The 18,484-nt window shown below is 41.3% G+C and overlaps 2 protein-coding genes across 7 annotated transcripts; one reads left to right on the top strand and one right to left on the bottom strand.

Moving 5' to 3' along the window:
- Positions 1-127: 127 nt before the first annotated feature.
- Positions 128-10,856, top strand: LOC139578107 (zinc finger CCCH domain-containing protein 7A-like). 4 transcript variants are annotated; one of them, XM_071405352.1, is made up of 23 exons: positions 128-286; positions 1,212-1,307; positions 1,679-1,718; positions 1,823-2,026; positions 2,139-2,297; positions 2,403-2,483; positions 2,576-2,629; positions 2,748-2,784; positions 4,837-5,234; positions 5,358-5,604; positions 5,981-6,006; positions 6,130-6,274; positions 6,607-6,765; positions 6,901-7,106; positions 7,877-7,977; positions 8,179-8,360; positions 8,662-8,735; positions 8,864-9,000; positions 9,091-9,196; positions 9,338-9,446; positions 9,571-9,704; positions 9,819-9,982; positions 10,095-10,856. In XM_071405352.1, exons 2-23 carry the CDS (start codon positions 1,240-1,242, stop codon positions 10,282-10,284), a joined length of 3,021 nt encoding a protein of 1,006 aa, XP_071261453.1. In that variant the 5' UTR covers positions 128-286; positions 1,212-1,239; the 3' UTR covers positions 10,285-10,856. The 4 variants fall into 4 exon arrangements, with proteins under 4 accessions (XP_071261453.1, XP_071261424.1, XP_071261432.1 ...); XM_071405323.1 differs by having other exon boundaries at positions 5,358-5,637; XM_071405331.1 differs by lacking the exon at positions 128-286 and adding an exon at positions 883-976 and having other exon boundaries at positions 5,358-5,637.
- Positions 10,857-14,360: 3,504 nt separating this feature from the next.
- On the bottom strand, positions 14,361-17,037 carry LOC139578121 (stannin-like). 3 transcript variants are annotated; one of them, XM_071405372.1, is made up of 2 exons: positions 16,948-17,037; positions 14,361-16,080 (listed from the first exon to the last, which is right to left on the bottom strand). In XM_071405372.1, the coding sequence occupies exon 2, from the start codon at positions 15,967-15,969 to the stop codon at positions 15,706-15,708; it is 264 nt and encodes an 87-aa protein (XP_071261473.1). In that variant the 5' UTR covers positions 15,970-16,080; positions 16,948-17,037; the 3' UTR covers positions 14,361-15,705. The 3 variants fall into 3 exon arrangements, with proteins under 3 accessions (XP_071261473.1, XP_071261465.1, XP_071261482.1); XM_071405364.1 differs by lacking the exon at positions 16,948-17,037 and adding an exon at positions 16,711-16,884; XM_071405381.1 differs by lacking the exon at positions 16,948-17,037 and adding an exon at positions 16,545-16,686.
- Between the last annotated feature and the right edge of the window lie 1,447 nt (positions 17,038-18,484).

The raw sequence follows: 18,484 nt of genomic DNA, 5'->3' as shown, positions 1-18,484 counted from the left end.
TATTTGTTGACATTTCAAGACCTCATGTACATAGTACTGTAATTTCATAGTTTACTAAAGTAAAAAGTCAGAACACAATTTGTGGTCAACAGGGGGCCCTGTTTCCTCCAATAAGAATGGAATCTAACAAACATTAAAAAAACGTCATGCCAGAGACCAGGCCACATCATGATTCGTGTCCCCAACACTCAAGAAATCACTGATGCTGGCCAGGGAACAAGTCGTTCATCTTAAGCTGTACTCATTTAGATGTGGACTTTTTTTTACATCTAAATATTTCTTAAGGGTGAGCATATTTTAAATGTCATTATTTGTAAGATGGCTAACTAGCTAGTTTGCTATCTAGCTGTTAGCTACACCGCTAACAGTCATGTACTGTAGCTAGCGCTCTTGCATCTCCCGCCCGACATATTGATAACTAGCTTGCTAGGAAGCTAGCTAACGTTACTGTAGAAACATGTACAGGTACTCTACTAGTGAACGTTATCTTTGACAAGCATGTAACTGTAAACTCTATAGCCATGGCTATCTAGCAATCACATTGCACACGGTTTGTGTTTAGAATATCAACATCTTTCTCGTGCCAGATCAGTTAGTCTAATTTAGTTGAACTAGCCTACCTAGGTTGAGGTATTTGGTCGACCTGGACGCTAACTAGCTAGCTACATATGTAAGTGGGTAACAGAGGAAATGTTCGATATGGGGCTAACTTGTGATAATGTACACTTTATAACGTTCGTCCAGGATCAACTCTTCCAACTACTGTACTGTAGATTTGTATAGCCAGACTCGTCAGTCGTAAGCAGACTCACTTTAGCTAGTTGGATTTTTATCTTGAAATATTGACCGATTACTTTTAACTAACTAGCTTGTAAAGACGACAGACAGGAAGTTCAAAGCATGACGAATTTTAAAGCCATGGGTTTTCGAGGCTGTCGTATGCTTTGTTGAGTCAGGAGCACGTGAAGCCTGAAAAGTAATTTTCACCTGTTTAACATTATACAAATTCATGATGTGAATTGTCTCGTCTTTATTTGAGTAGTTAATGAGTGAGTAACTTAATGAAAATGTATGTTTGTACGTATTCTTACGGTATGCAAGGCCTACGACAAAACGGGTGTGACAATAATAGAATTATACTCAGAGTAGGCCTAAAACATGTTAACTAGAAAGGTAACTAACTTTTTTTTAAATACATATTGTGTTGACAGAGACCAGGACCTAAAGAAACAGGTGAACATGTCAATCCTGTGTCAGGACCGAAGCGGTCGCTGGCAGGATATTCAGAATGGGCTGCAGTTCATCCAGTGAGTATGATCAGGACTCCCCAGTCCAAGTCAGTGTACCCAGGGAATGCAGATTGGTTGAGCGCATAGGGAAATCAGGCTACAGAGCTGTTGTCAGCCACCAATGGATGGTCTTGGGGGAAGAGAATTACAATTAATTTTCGCAGGAGACAGCCTAAGTGTTTGCATAGTGGTAACTGGCTTGTTGTACAGTTCCAGGCAGATGTTGTTTAGCCATTTCTAGATCTTGTGCCTCAATGTGAGTAATATTGAAATTGTATTATTTGGGAAAAGATTACTCCATGATGTCCTTGAATGGTGTAACACTTGAATATGCTCATGTTTTCAGTGTCAACGAAAGGAGATCTAAGTTTGAACTTGTTTGTTTCTAGGTCAACTTTGCCCTATCCTGGAACTCAGGAACGCTATGAGGTGATTATGCAATCAAGCCAAATGGCAGCACCTACATTCATGACATATGAAGCTCAGAATGCACCTCATATTTTGGTATTTAGAAGTTTAATTTGTTTTTTCAGGTGTTCATTCAGGACCTTGTGAAGAATCTGTTTGGTGAAGGAAATGACGTGTTCAATGAAGGGGAATGGATGCGATCTATAGAAATGTACACTGAGGCCTTGAGCATAGCAGAATATGCAGATTCGGAAGACATCAGTGTACCTACTGGAACGTTGGAAAAGCTGTATGCCAATCGAGCTGCTGCTTACTTGAACATTGTACCGGTAGGTCAAGTTTAAGAAAGTGGTGTGTTTTGTCTTACATTTATGACTGATGTATTATTTCTCTATTTATTTTCTGTTCAAACAGTGGTATAATTTGGGAATTGTATTTCAGGGTCTGCATGATGAAGCACTAGTAGACTGTGAGAAAGCTCTTCAATTGAATGAGGGAAACCATAGAGCTCTTTATAGGAAAGCCAGAGCCTTGAAAGAGATGGGCAGGCATAAAGAGGCCTATGAGACTGTAGCGAAGTGCTCCCTTGCAGTGCCTCAGGTGAGACCGCAGAGGAAATATACCATGTGGTAAAGTTCTGTAGATTGTTCCTTTTATTGTCTTAAGTTCATAATCCTTATTGTCAATATGTGATTGTTTTTTCAGGATCCCAATGTCATAGGATTGACTCAGGACCTGGCCAAAATGTTGGGATTGAAAATCCGTAAAGCCTATGTCAGGAGTAAGGTGAGTGTGTACTGTGTGGAGTATGAATTATGGCACATGGGCTACTTCAGTATGTGGCTTGGTATCTAACCGTGAGACATTTCTTTCAACAGCCTGCCTTAAATGTTTTGCCTGGATTAAGCTATTCAGGTGCATCCAATGACAAGGTAAAGGGAATTCCATTTCTTTGTGGGAATCTGCACACAATACAGATTATTTGCACCAAATGAACGTGGTGTACCAGCAAGTAAAGATTTTAAGAGCGTTCTTTTTTATTTGTTTCAGTCTCATGGATCTACATCTGTGGAAGATATAGAAATTGGTAAGAGATTCTGTGATTTAGTTTGAGTAATTTACTTAAAGGCCCAGTGCAGTCAAATGTGGTTTCCCTGTGTTTTGAATACACTGAGTATACAAAATATTAAGAACAACTGCTCGTTACATGACAGACTGACCAGGTAAATCCAGGTGAAAGGGGAGGAGGGGGTTAAAAAGGGGTGGGGAGGAGACAGGTTAAAGAAGGATTTAAGCACAGGAGGTTGGTGGCACCTTAATTTGGGAGGACGGGCTTGTGGTAATGGTTGGAGTGGAATGGTAGAAACCATGTGTTTGATGCCATTCCATTAGCGCCGTTCCAGCCATTATTATGAGCCGTCCTCCCCTCAGCAGCCGCCATTGTTTTTAAGCCTTGAGACGATTGTGAATGTGTGCCATTCAGAGGGTGAATGGGAAAGACAAAATATTTAAGACTCTTTGAACAAGGTATGGTAGTGGGTGCCAGGCTCACCGGTTTGTGTGAAGAACTGCACCGCTGCTGGGTCTTTCACGCTCAATAGTTTCCTGTGTATCAAGAATGGTCCACCAGCCAACTTGACACAACTGTGGGAAGCCTTGGAGTCAACATGGGCCAGCATCCCTGTGGAATGCTTTCGACACCTTGTAGAGTCCATGGGCCCAACGAATTGAGGCTGTTCTAAGGACAGGGGGGGGAAGGTGTTCCTAATGTTTGGTATACTCCGTGTATATTTCAACCATGAGGTTGGAATAATACTGTGAAATTATGTACATTATAATGCCCTTTTAGTGTAAGAGCTGTTTGAAAAGACCGCCTGAAATTTCAGGCTGTTTTGGTGGGATGGAATTTTGGTCTGCCTTGCTAAATTAGTTAATAGACCAATAGATGGGTTGGCTGACATCACGTAAGTGATGCACTGTATTGATGTGGCTGGAAGGCGTGCGTTGTTATGATTCTGAACGGTCAGATGGCTAGTAACAACTGACAAGAAGCTGTCGTGTGTGGAATTGTAGTAAGCTCGCTTCAACTCGTTGTATATTGTTATTGATACCATGTCTTGTTTTGACTCATGTCTATGCTGATATGGCAAACAAAAATATAAACCTATCGTACAACAATTTCAAAGATTTTACGGAGTTACTGTTCATATAAAGGAAATCAGTCAATTGAAATAAATAAATTGGGCCCAAATCTATGGATTTCACGTGACTGGGCAGGGGTGCAGCCATGGGTGGGCCTGGGAAGGCATAGGCCCACTAGGCCCAACCACTGGAGAGCCAGGCCCAGCCAATGAGTGAGTTTTTACCCACAAAAGGGCATTATCACAGACAGAAATACTTCCCCCCCCCATGCCAATTGCACACTCCCTCAACTTTAGACATCTGTGGCATTGTGTTGTGTGACACAACGTGGCCTTTTGTCCCCAGCACAAGGTGCACCTTTGTAATGATCATGCTGTTTAATCAGCTTCTTGATATGCCACACCTGTCAGGTGGATGGATTATCTTGGTAAAGGAGAAATGCTCACTAACAAGGATGTAAACAAATTTGTGAGAAGCGTTTTGTGCATATGGAACATTTCTGGGATTTTTTTTATTTCCGCTCATGAAACATGGGACCAACACTTTACATGTTGCATTTTATATATTTGTTCAGTGTATTTGAGACAACAATTGCTCATTGTGCAAATGTATTTGTTTTCAATTAACATTTTGTGACAAAATAAGCCAACCCTGTCTGTTTTGCCCCATAGTTGCGCACGCGTCAGTTTTGTTGATCAACAACCAACCCGTCCATAAGGGAGCGATCCAAACCTCTTTCAATAACAGCTTTTTTTCCATTTCCACTCCCCACTCAGACAGTTAGCAAAATATCTTACTTGAGAAATTGCTCTTTGCGAATAAGTTATTTTTAAATTGTGTAACTAATTTTAATTGAAAACAATCACAGTAAGTTACTTAGTTGTTACCCAGAAATGATTTGATGAGAGAAAAACGGCTGCATTGGACCTTTTAAATGTGGAATGTCTTGTTGCTAAAAATAATGTTTGCACTTTCCATATTCCCACCTGTGTTGTAGAAGTGAATCAGCCCCCTCAGGAAACTGACGGTCCAGACCCAGCCCGCCCAAGCCTAGACCCATTGGCAGCAATGAAGGTGCACCCCCCTCGGAATGAGGGAATAGAAGCTGAATCTCCCCCATTCAGCATCATCCCTTCGGTATCGCCTGTTGAGGTTCACACCCCAGAGCCCAATCATGTTCCGGTGCCCCTGCCCATTTCCAAGCCCATGCCTACGTTGCTCAACGGTGCCAGAGCCAGCCCTACCCAGTCTTATCATTTGCCAATGCAAAAGTCTCACTCGGACTTCGATGTGGAAATTATTGGAGATGACCTGGATGATCTGCTGGACCAAGCTGGCCCCGGCCCCGGCCCCACAGAATCTCCCATTGTACGTTCATGGGAGATTGCTGCTAATGTAGGAAAACTTTATTATTTATTTATTTTTTGCACATTCAATTCTAGTTTTTGTTTTCAATTTGGCCTTTTCACTATCATGTTAAAACAATATCTAATGTAGAGTGTATTGTTCTCTCTCTAGGTCATTCCCACCATGAAGGGCCCTATCCCTTTTCCAACCAGTGCCCCCTCAAATTCCATGTCTAGTCCTTTCCTTATGCCATCTCACATGAACCCCTTTATGCATGTGGCATCACAGTGCACAGTGACTCTGCCTCCTCCCTACCACAAGCCACAAGCCAGCGGGTACTCTTTAGGTCTGGACACCTTCGGGGTCTCTTCTCCATTGGACTCACTGGATAGTCTCTCCATGTCAGAGCCTCAGACAGGTATGCAAGGAGTTGCATACAGCCAGCTTAACGGTAATACCTCTCGAATGTGTTGAACATTTGTTATTATCCTTATGTCTTATATCTGGGGCGGCACGTAGCCTAGCGCTTGAGAGCCAGTAACCAGTAAGCTGCTTCGAAAATCTGTCCATATGCCCTAGAGCAAGGCACTTAACCTTAATTGCTCTGGATAAGAGCATCTGCTAAATGACTAAAATGTAAATAACTTCTTATTGAATAGTGAAATCTCAATTGCTAACAAATTTGGATTTTGACAAAACAATCAACTGAAATTCTATTTTTTGTTATTTACTTTTCATAAACGTTTTGTCAATGTTGTCTCTGATGTATTTTTCTCCCCCCCCCCCAAATCTAGGATATAGTCAGCATCCATTCATGCAGGTGAGTCTAGCTAGTCTAGTCTTCATGTCCCACTGATATTTTCACAACAGTACCTTGTGTTTTATATGTTTAGTTTTTCTTGTCTATTTTTTTAATAAATCATGATATTTGTTCCCCCTCCAGTTGACCGACCATGATAAGCCAATGGGAATGGCCCTGGGGATGCCGGATGTAACCCCCCTCCCTGCTGTTGTGGATCTGGCCAAAAATCCCCTGGCTGATACTCATGAATTCAAACAGGCATGCTCAAACTGCTATGTCAAAACTGGTAAGAACATGCTTTATGTAATATAAACGCAACATGCAACAATTTCAAAGATTTTACTGAGTTACAGTTCATATAAGGAAATCAGTCAATTTAAGTAAATGATTTAGGCCCTGATCTATGGATTTCACATGATTGGGCAGGGGTTTATTTTAGCTCATGAAACATGGGACCAACACTTTACATGTTGCGTTTTTATATTTCTGTTCAGTGTATATGAATAAGTCTGTTTTGCTTATTGTGTGACATCTAAGAGTATGAAACTGGGTTGATAAATGGGTATGGGACATGATAATTATTGTATGTGAAAGCTCATGTTGATATCCTATCACTAGGGCTTGGAGTGTTGGATTTCACACTCTATACCGAAGAGCACAAATGCAAGAAGGACATATTACTTGGAAGGATAAAAAATCAACCAGACAAGTCATGGAAGCTGATCAGACCCAGACCGACAAAATCCCAGTATGTTGGGCCATACTACATCTGCAAAGGTAAGCCTTGAAAATACTACTACTATAATAATACTACTACTACTCCAATACTACTACTCCAATGTGCTTCATGGTCCGTCTGTGCCAGTGTTCAGCTGCCTATGGGGATTATTAACTAAAACGATGACCTTGTAGATGTCGCCATTGGAGAGGGGTGCAGGTACCCTGGTCACTGCACATTTGCCTATTGCCAAGAGGAGATTGATGTTTGGTCCCTGGAGCGCAAAGGCTTCATCTGCAGAGACTTTCTCTTTGATCCATTTGGGCCCACCAGTAAGATCAATCTGACTGTCCCCAAGATCCTACAGGAGCATCACGGCATATTCATGTTCCTCTGCGGAGTAAGTTGGGCTTTTTAATGTAAAAAAAAAAAAATGTGATGTGTTCCTCCTGTAATGGGGTGTCTTCATTGATAAGTTGCTGGGTCTGTCTTATTGCATTGCCATTGTTGTGTTAGAGCAGTAAGGGTGCACAAATCTGGTTCTTGAGTGCTGCAGTGGATGCTTGGTTTTGCCTTTTAATAACCCCAGAGTAATAGTGTGTGGACTCTAGACAATCCATTTTTTTAAGTGTCAGGGAGAAATGAAAACCAGCAGGACTGAGGACATCTGACTGGAGTGGAGCACCACTGTGTTATAGAGAGAAAGTTTGGCTTGAAGTTCCCCTGATATAACCTGACTGTAACCACATCCTCTATCCTCATTCTTCTCATGAGCAATACAATTTCACGGTAACAATGAGGCTGAGACTACGATTTTATTTCTGTTTTAAAAGTATACCAAACAAAAACCAATGATTACAAAGTTAAACCATACAAATCTATGCACTAGGACAACTTAACAATTTCCACTGATAAAAAATAAAATTAAACATTTACTTGAAGATAAAAAGTTTGGTAACAGAATTACGGTTAGTTGTTTTTGCCATCATTCTGTTACCGTGGAATTACCTTGATACAACACTGACGTTGACTGTCATATTACTGCCTCTGGTATAACCTTCAGCGTCAGTTTTATGAGTGGGAGCTGTGCCCTTTATTAAAACCTCTACTTTGTGTACAGTGTCTTGTAAGAGTTGTCCATCCCTCTAATGCATCTGATCTGATCTCCAGGTGTGTTTTGATCACAAACCCAGAATAATCAGCAAAACCAATAAGGACAACCCATCTCTTTGCTCTCACCCCGTGACAAAACATGCCTTTGAAGATCAGAAGTAAGCCATTTCACTTGTTTACACATGCTGAGAGAGATGCAGAGGTTTTTAAGTGAATTAAGCAGCGGTCTACCTTGTAAGTGATGGTTTGTGGCTACCGCTCTGGTTCCTTTAGTAATTAAGCCCACTAGTGTATATTGTAACATGATTCTATGCCCTGCACAGTGGGGTTGTGAACTTGATGAGTTGTTGTGCTTCCAGGTGCCTGGTCCACATTCTGAGGGAGAACACTGTGCGCTACTCCAAAATCCGTCCGTACAGTCCGCAGAACCAGATGGACATCTGTCGGCATGAGGTGCGCTACGGCTGCGTGCGGGAAGACGAGTGCTTCTATGCCCACAGCCTGATCGAGTTGAAGGTGTGGATGATGCAGCACCAGCTAGGTAAGCTCTTACCACCTATTAAAGGTGCCTTCAAATAGCATCTAATCAAAGAATGTTATTGGTAATTCAACAAGATTACTTTTACCAGTTGTAAGACATGGCACCTCTGCTTCTAGCTCCTAAGCAACTTTGTAGTATTTTGTTTTTGTGTGTTATTTCTTACATTATTAGCCCAGAACGTTTTTTTGTGTTATTACATACAGCCGGAAAGAGTATTTTAAGGACCTTCTGGTAACTTTTGTGGGTTTTCTAAGTGAACATCCCTCTTAAAACTATTTGCAATCTGTTTATGATCATATAGGTATCACTCCTGAAAATATAGTCCATGAGGCCAATAGGTTTTGGAACATGGAGGCAGGCTCCCAAGGATCCCTGGTAAACAGTCATTGTACACAACACTATATTCAGAACATGCTTTATTTCCTAAATGTATTTCTAATGTTCATTTGACTGCAGATTTTCCACATGACCTAACACAAACCATTTATTTTGTGTCATTCCAGCAATTCACCACACCACTGAAGAGGTTTGGACCCCCAAATCTGAAGATGCAGTTTGTGTGTGGGCAGTGTTGGAGAAACGGCCAAGTTAGTGAGGCAGACAAGAACAAGAAGTACTGCACTGCCAAAGCCAGGCATTCGTGAGTAGTTCTCTCCCCTGAAACCATTTCAGGACAATTTGAATAATGAGCCTGGTCAGCATAGTGAATTTCATCTGACCTGTGTTGCAGGTGGTCAAAAGACAAACGAGTGGTGCTGGTGAGTTCCATCGAACGCAAGAAGTGGACAACGATCCGCCCTCTCCCAACAAAGAAGCCCATCCCATCTCAGTTTGAGGTAGGCCTAGGAGGGCTGAAAATGCTCCCAGAGCAACTGATCTGACCACATACTCAGCTGACTCGTATGGCAATCTCCCAGAGAGAATCATGTTTTGTCCTCGTGTAAAGTGCTCATGTTTTGTGTGTGTTTTACTTACAGATTTGTATGCACGTGTCCACTGGCAAAAAGTGCCAGTACATTGGCAACTGCACATTTGCACACAGCACAGAGGAAAGGGACCTGTGGACATACATGAAAGAGAACAACAGTGAGTTTGTTACAGATAGACTGTAGTTTTTGTACAGCAGTTCATGCCTATGTGATGTACAGTAAATATATTATGATGACTAATACAAACTTAATCAGATACTAAACTGTGTGTGTCCATTTAGTTCCTGACATGGAGCAGCTGTATGAGCACTGGCTGCAGTCTCAGAAGCCTGGCTGGAGCGAGGAGGCCTCCAACAGCGCCATCAAGGAGAACGGGAAGCAGATCCACATGCCCACAGACTATGCTGAGGATGTGGTAAGCAATCTTTGTTTTAACCACGCCCAGATGGTTATATGACCTTCAACATGCTGTAAGTGACCACAAACCTTCAACATGCTAATATCATCTTGATGATATCTGTTATGCTAGGCTGGCAACCACTGTTGGCTTTGTGGTAAGAACTGCAACAGTGACAGGCAGTGGCAGCAGCACATCACCTCAGAAAAACACAGAGAGAAAGTGTTTAACTCTGAAGACGATCAGAACTGCTGGCAGTATCGCTTCCCTACTGGCACCTTCAGAGTTTGTGAGAGGTAAGGTTTCTATGCTAATTCAATGTTTATTTAGGTCACTGGTGCCTAATTTGATTACTGGAAATGGTGTTATTGGTGACTGACATTTCTGATACTGCATCCATTTCCACAGATACCTTAAAGGCACTTGCACAGAGGAGGAGTTGTGTAAGCTGGCTCATGGAAACGAGGAACTAAAGGAATGGACGGAGCGCAGGGAGTTTCTTTTGATGAAACTGGCCAAAGCAAGAAAAGACCATCTTATAGCCCCAAATGACAATGACTTTGGCAAATATAGTTTTCTGCTTAAAGACATAAAGTAATGATTTGATGACAATGATTATGTTGGGATGCAATATATTTTGCAGTGTTAAGTAAAAGAGTTACAGGTTCAGGTAAGCCTTTGGGAGGCTCTAGTCTGTACCATTAAGAGGAGAGATGCAGATCACAGCTTGATTTTAATGGAAAGTACACAGTTGGCCATGTGTTCCAAATGATCATAGCGGTGTTCCTTTTATCACAGATAAAGAGATGCACCATTGCCTTTTACGTAACGTAGCAATCATTGACGCGTCACAAAGATTGCTTGTCATAAAATGGATTGATGACCTGCTCAGAGAAGCCAAAGCAGGGGTAGACACCATCAGAACAGCTCTTATGTCGAAAGGTCACTTAAAAGGCTTGTTTTTGTATTAGAGTTTTTAAGAAAGGTTCCTTTTTGTTTTATACGATTCAAAAGTCTGAAGATTGGAATGTTTGAAATGGAATTCTGCATCCTTTCACAAATTATGTTCACGTAGGTCTTTTTCATTATTTGCATAATTTGTTGCATTTATGCCTGTTGGTTTTGGAATATGCCAACCAACCAAAATAAAATCTTGATTTCTTGTTGCAAGTATTGATTTTGTACTTGTTCATTAGGGTAGCAGCCTAAAAATGTAGGTTGACATTCTATGCAATGTGCTTAGTTGTCATGAAGTCTAAAATGGAAGACATTTTGCAAAGTTTGATCAATGGTTTGTGGGATGACAATAGTTGAGTTCCTGCCTGACGACATTGCAGATGCATGCCAGATCTTACAACTCCTGGATAGGTGTCAGCTAAACACAACATGGGCCATTCCTCTGGCCAGACGTTGCTGACACCGGCCAGATCATACAACGCCTGGATAGGTATTTTACGTATCAGCTAACCACACACGATATATACAAAAGTATGGACACCCCTTCAAATTTGTGTATTCGACTATTTCAGCCACACCCGTAGCTGACAGGTGTGTAAAATCAAGCACAAAGCCATGTAATCTACATAGGTAAACATTGGCAGTAGCATGGTCTTCCTGAAGAGCTCTGACTTTCAACGTGGCACTGTCATAGGATGCCACCTTTCCAAAAACTCAGTCAAATTTCTGTCCTGTTAGAGCTGCTCCAGTCAACTGTAAGTGCTGTTATTGTGAAGTGGAAACGTCTCGGAGCAACAACGGCTCAGCCGCAAAGTAGTAGGCCACACTAGCTCACAGAACAGGATCAACGAGTGCTGAAGCGCATAGCACGTAAAAAATAATCTGTCTTGCAACACTTACTACCAAGTTCCAAACTGCCTCTGGAAGCAATGTCAGCACAAGAACTGTTCGCAGGGAGCTTCATGAAATGGGTTTCCATGGCCGAGCAGCCGCACGCACACAAGCCTGAGATCACCACGCACGATGCCAAGCGTCGGAAGGAGTGGTGTAAAGCTCGCCGCCATTGGACTCTGGAGCAGTGGAAACGCATTCTCTGGAGTGATTAATCACGCATCACCACCTAAGAGTCCGACTGACAAATCTGGGCTCGGCGGATCCCAGGGGAACACTACCTGCCCGAATACATAGTGCTAACTGTAACGCTTGGAGGAGGAATACGGTCTGTGGCTGTTTTCATGGTTCAGGTTAGGCCCCTTAGTTCCTGTGAAGGAAAATCTTAATGCTACAGCATACAATGACATTCTAGGCAATTATTTGCTTCCAACTTTGTGGTAACAGTTTGGGGAAGGCCCTTCCCTGTTTCAGCATTCCCCCATGCACAAAGCAAGGTCCGTGGTTTGTCGAGATCGGTGTGAAAGAACTTGACTGACCTGCACAGGGCCCTGATCGCAACCCCATCAAACACCTTTGGAATGAATTGTGAACGCCGACTGCGAGCCAGGCCTAACCTCCTAACTTCAATGCCCGACCTCACTAATACACTTGTAGCTGAATGGAAGCAAGTCCCCGCAGCAATGTTCCAACGCCTTCACAGAAAAGAGGAGGCTATTATAGCAGCAAAGGGGGGACCAACTCCATATCAATGCCCATGATTTTGGAGTGAGATGATCGACAAGCAGGTGTCCACATAATTCTGGTCATGTTGTAGCGATCTGTTAGTCAATACCATTGGTTGATGCATGCCATGTCTGAGCAGGGGAATGCGACCCATGTAATATACAGTGCCTATAGAAAGTCTCTACACCCTCCTTGGATTTCTTCAAATTTATTGTATTACAAAGTGGGTTTAAAATGGATTCGTTTTTTTGCCTACACTCTACATAAAATAATGTGGAGTAGAAATTCTAACATTTACAGATGAATGAAAAATAGATAACAAATATACACTACTGTTCAAAAGTTTGGGGTCACTTAGAAATGTCCTTGTTTTTGAAAGAAAAGCAAAAAAAATGTGTCCATTTAAAATGGCATCAAATTGATCAGAAATACAGTGTAGACATTGTTAATGTTGTGAATGACTATTGTAGCTGATTTTTAATGGAATGTCTACATAGGGGTACAGATGCCCATTATCAGCAACCATCACTCCTGTGTTCCAATGGCACATTGTGTTAGCTAATCCAAGTTTATCAGTTTAAAATGCTAATTGATCATTAAATCTAATTTAATTTGTCACATGCGCCGAATACGGCAGGTGTAGACCTTACAGTGAAATGCTTACTTACAAGCCCTTAACCAACAATGCAGTTTTAAGAAAATACCTACACAAAAAGAGAAAAGAAAAACAAATAATTAAAGAGAAGCAGTAAATAACAATAGCGGGGCTGTATATACGGGGTACTGGTTCAGAGTCAATGTGTCAATATGTGGGGGCAACGGTATCGAGGTAATTGAGGTAATTATGTACATGCAGGTAGGGTTATTAAAGTGGCTATGCATAGATAACAGAAAGTAGCAACAGCGTAGGGGGGTGCACCACACGGTCAGGTCTCTGACGACCTCCCTATAGGCTGTCTCATTGTTGTCGGTGATCAGGCCTACCACTGTTGTGTCATCAGCAAACTTAATGATGGTGTTGGAGTTGTGCCTGGCCGTGCAGTCATGAGTGAACAGGGAGTATAGGAGGGGACTGACCACGTACCTGTGTTGAGGATCAGCGTGGTGGATGTGTTGATACCTACCCTTACCATCTGGGGACAGCCCGTCAGGAAGGATCCAGTTCCAGAGGGAGGTGTTAAGTCCCAGGGTCCTTAGCTTAGTGATGAGCTTTGAGGTCACTATGGTGTTGAATGCTGAGCTTTAGTCAATGAATAGCATTCTCACATAGGTGTTCTTTTTGTCCAGGTGGGAAAGTGCAGTGTGGAGTGTAATCCAGATTGCATCATCTTTGGATCTGTTGATGCGGTATGCAAATTGAAGTGGGTCTAGGGTTTCTGGGATAATGGTGTTGTGAGCCATGACCAGCCTTTCAAAGCATTTCATGGCTACAAAGTGCTACGGGTCGGTAGTCATTTAGGCAGGTTACCTTAGTGTTCTTGGGCACAGGGACTATGGTGGTCTGCTTGAAACATGTTGGTATTACAGACTCAGATGTTGAAAATGTCAGTGAAGACACTTGCCAGACAACTGCATCTTTGATGTGTCTGGGTGGTTCAGTACATTATCCACAGTATAATTATTAACTTTACCATGCTTAAAGATATATATTAAATGTCTGATTTGTTATTGTTATCCATCTACCAATCACTGCCCTTCTTTATGAGGCTTTTGAAAAGCTCCCTGGTCTTTGTCGTTGAATCTGTGCTGGAAATTCAATACTTGTTCGAGGGACCTTACAGATGTTTGTATCGGGGTCAGAGGAAGGGTAGGCTTGCCTAAACAAAGGGGGTGAATACTTATGCAATTACTATATTTTAGTTAATTAATTTTGTAAAAATGTATAGAATTTTATTTTCACTGACATTATGGATTACTTTATGTAGATTAATGACTAATTACAATTAAATCAACATTTGAAAAATCTACAAATTGTCACATTATTTTGATATTTCGCCATCTTATAAACAGCAATAAGAATAACTATCAACAATACATACACCTGTAAGGAATGAATCTAAAAGGAATCATAAAGCCTATGGACCGATATAACATTTAAAGTTGATTTGTATTTGTATTTTTTTATTTGACCTTTACTTAGCAAGTCAAGAAATTATACAATGGTACATCAAATGACAAAGAGAACAATAGTCTTCATAATGTTATTTACATTTCATAATACTTTATAACATTGTTTCATCAAATATCAACCTGCTCAGCTACCATAGAATCTGGCCATCAGGATTTCCTATGTTGCAACTGAATATAGAAAATATGTCATTGGCTCTTGGTAGCTTCTTGGCAGGACTTCTCAACCCATGTCAGTTGAAGCAGCTACTCGGTGTTGTAGCTACAAATGAGGACACCGAGGTACGGACCTTGCCAACATTAAAAAATATATGTAATAATCAATTTTTTTAGGGAACAGTTGGGGTCTCAACTTACTGTTGACAGTTAGAATAGTAGAATACACAAGGTGCAATTTCGAACTTGGTTGTGCATCAGCAGTTTCCCTCTTATATGTCACTCAATTAGCCCATGTCAATATATATTTTTTTAGATTGTTCAATTAGTCTAGCCAGCTATCTAAATGTGTAGTAATCATGGCCAAATTTTTGCTGTTCTCCAAATAGTATTTTAGAGTGCGGACCTCACTAAAACTCAGACCCTGGACCCTGTTGTGCTTGTGAAATGTGATGGTTTATCAAAGGAGAATTGCCCTTTCAATGACTGGTTTTAGTTGAGTGGTTGCCTATGCAACCACAGGAGAAAATAAACAGTATTTTGTACACAAGATTACTTAGTAAGTAGTAGCAACAACAAACATAAACTAGGGAGTAAATCACACTTTGTATCTTTGGGCAAATTTGGCATTTAGCAAATTATTAAAATGGCTATTAACTCACATTTGAATACTGAAGGTAAACAAAACCAAGTTCAACTATGCAAAATAAGCAAACAAATTAAGCTAATTTAAAATCATTTGAGCAACTTGATATTAAGTAAATTGTTTTGTTATCAATTTGTCATACATTCTTCCAACAAGCAGGTTTTGCCCACTCATTTGTTCAGAGCGCTGTCTAGTGTCTACCGTCACAATTCAGTAGTGGATTGCTGAGTTAACAAAAACTATCAACACCAATCAGATGTACATTTTTGTGTTCAAAATATGTATACTTAAGAAACATAACAACGAACTGTTCACAACCTCACATCCTGACTGAGATCCACAGTGGAATGAGAAACAAAAATATCAAATTTACTCATAAGACATTGATTGACATTGAGCTGCAGTCCGTTTATCATCCTTCAATGGCATGATGAAAGATGATGATCAGCAGGAAATGTGAATGAGGTGATCCTCTTGGTTAATATCAGGTGATGACACGGTTTCTTAATGACTCAGTTAAGTGTGATTCTCAGTGCCGTTGTGGGCGAGCTTGGTTTTGTGCTCGACGTGAGGGCCCCTGGTGGAGTACTGTACCATCAGGAAGGGCTCCTTGGTCTCGCCCTCTCCTACAATACTCTCCTCATCTTCAGACTGGCCAATCCGCTGCAGGAGAAGGTAGCACCAACATCCGCAGATGAGAACACCGAGGGCAGCAACAGCAATGAGGATCACTACGATTGTCACCACCCCAGTAGTTGGGCTGTGGTCTGTGATGTACATGTTGCAACAGGAAGGTGACTCAGAGCATTGTCACAGAACAGGGTACTTGACAAGGACAGCGTGGTATGATCCCTTGTTGATTTTGGTGTCTTACGGTACTGCTTGGGAGACCTGGGGGTCACATAAAGCAAATAATGTTGAATATTTAACTAACAAAAAATAACAAAATAAACCCTGTTGTCAGTGCTTGTATCTGCACATCTGAATCTGTTTACAATGAATTTTCGGCAGACATCTGCTGACTCAACCATAGACCTATGTAATAGGACTCAAAACAGAATCTAACCTCCAAATCCACCAAAGAAGCAAAAGGCTTGAAATAATGTATTGATACAACATTAAGTTGATAGCCTACCACCCTGTGGTAGGTAATCATATAGTATCTATACGCTATATTCTGCATAACAGCGTATGCAATAATGAACTATGAACGGAACGCCTTTATCCCATCAACGCTAACGCATGTTTCAACTGTGCACGCCGAATCATTGCACAGTAATACGCATTTATGTATGTACATGCATGATACATCGGGTCGGAAGGAGAATCAAGACGCACTAAATGAGATTCCTTACAATTCCATTGCGACAGACAACGCGATCGCGTGTCTTCATCAATGTGCTATGCAGCAACAGCCCTGCCTGCATCAACATATAAAATTCATGGCTCTTCCTAAAGGAACCGATTTCATTAAAAAAAAAACGCTAATACAGTGTATTAAATACACTAGTAGCTACTCACGAAAGAACCGAACTTCAAGGCCCCTGTTTCAGTGCAGGAAATGAGACCATGTGATGCACAATATATAGAAACAAATGTTATTTGTGCTGTTAATCTCTATTTTAAAGCAACAGTAGTAGCTATATTATCTTCATTGACAACTTGTACATTAAAAAATATATATATCACTTAATGTTTGTCTATGGACACAATTTTGAAAAGTGAAATAGTTAAAGGAGCTCAGATTTGCCGTGTTACCTTCTTGGTCTCATATCAGTCCTAGCTCAATGTTATGTGGTGGTATCATGCAAATACTGGTACATGCTCCAGACGCCAAAATATCACGTGATACATACAGGCTGCTTGTTCCTGAACGTTGGCTCGAGCTACTGTAAAGTATTTTTTATTATGAACACAACAAATACAAAAGAACATAAATATACAAACAAGAGTACATAAACCTAACAGACAGTATAAACCAAACAGTATTACATATCAAGATTAAATTTAAATTTGTTAAATACTTTTATGTTGCGTATTGCTTTTTTATTCTTTTTCGAGTGATCTATATAAATGTATTACCTTTGTCCACTAGATAACTTGTCAATATTGCACTTTCAAATGAAGGATCTTATTATATAATTGTATATATATACAGTGGGGAGAACAAGTATTTGATACACTGCCGATTTTGCAGGTTTTCCTACTTACAAAGCATGTAGAGGTCTGTAATTTTTATCATAGGTACACTTCAACTATGAGAGACGGAATCTAAAACAAAAATCCAGAAAATCACATTGTATGATTTTTAAGTAATTAATTTGCATTTTATTGCATGACATAAGTATTTGATACATCAGAAAAGCAGAACTTAATATTTGGTACAGAAACCTTTGTTTGCAATTACAGAGATCATACGTTTCCTGTAGTTCTTGACTAGGTTTGCACACACTGCAGCAGGGATTTTGGCCCACTCCTCCCTACAGATCTTCTCCAGATCCTTCAGGTTTCGGGGCTGTCGCTGGGCAATACGGACTTTCAGCTCCCTCCAAAGATTTTCTATTGGGTTCAGGTCTGGAGACTGGCTAGGCCACTCCAGGACCTTGAGATGCTTCTTACGGAGCACCTCCTTAGTTGCCATGGCTGTGTGCTTCGTGTCGTTGTCATGCTGGAAGACCCAGCCACGACCCATCTTCAATGCTCTTACTGAGGGAAGGAGGTTGTTGGCCAAGATCTCGCGATACATGGCCCCATCCATCCTCCCCTCAATACGGTGCAGTCGTCCTGTCCCCTTTGCAGAAAAGCATCCCCAAAGAATGATGTTTCCACCTCCATGCTTCACGGTTGGGATGGTGTTCTTGGGGTTGTACTCATACTGATTCTTCCTCCAAACACGGCGAGTGGAGTTAGACCAAAAAGCTCTATTTTTGTCTCATCAGACCACATGACCTTCTCCCATTCCTCCTCTGGATCATCCAGATGGTCATTGGCAAACTTCAGACAGGCCTGGACATGCACTGGCTTAAGCAGGGGGACCTTGCGTGCGCTGCAGGATTTTAATCCATGACGGCGTAGTGTGTTACTAATGGTTTTCTTTGAGACTGTGGTCCCAGCTCTCTTCAGGTCATTGACCAGGTCCTGCCGTGTAGTTCTGGGCTGATCCCTCACCTTCCTCATGATCATTGATGCCCCACGAGGTGAAATCTTGCATGGAGCCCCAGACCGAGGGTGATTGACCGTCATCTTGAACTTCTTCCATTTTCTAATAATTGCGCCAACAGTTGTTTCCTTCTCA

Source organism: Salvelinus alpinus, chromosome 1 (genome assembly GCF_045679555.1).
Source record: "Salvelinus alpinus chromosome 1, SLU_Salpinus.1, whole genome shotgun sequence".
NCBI lineage: Eukaryota > Metazoa > Chordata > Actinopteri > Salmoniformes > Salmonidae > Salvelinus > Salvelinus alpinus.
This window is presented reverse-complemented; position numbering and strand designations above follow the sequence as displayed.

Excerpts from the sequence above, each read along its gene's own strand:
- LOC139578107 (XM_071405323.1), top strand. The coding sequence starts at position 1,240 with ATGTCAATCCTGTGTCAGGACCGAAGCGGTCGCTGGCAGGATATTCAG. Across the intron at positions 9,197-9,337 it reads CCATCCCATCTCAGTTTGAG|ATTTGTATGCACGTGTCCAC; the intron begins GTAGGCCTAGGA and ends TTTTACTTACAG. Across the intron at positions 9,447-9,570 it reads ATACATGAAAGAGAACAACA|TTCCTGACATGGAGCAGCTG; the intron begins GTGAGTTTGTTA and ends GTGTCCATTTAG.
- LOC139578121 (XM_071405372.1), bottom strand. The coding sequence starts at position 15,969 with ATGTACATCACAGACCACAGCCCAACTACTGGGGTGGTGACAATCGTA.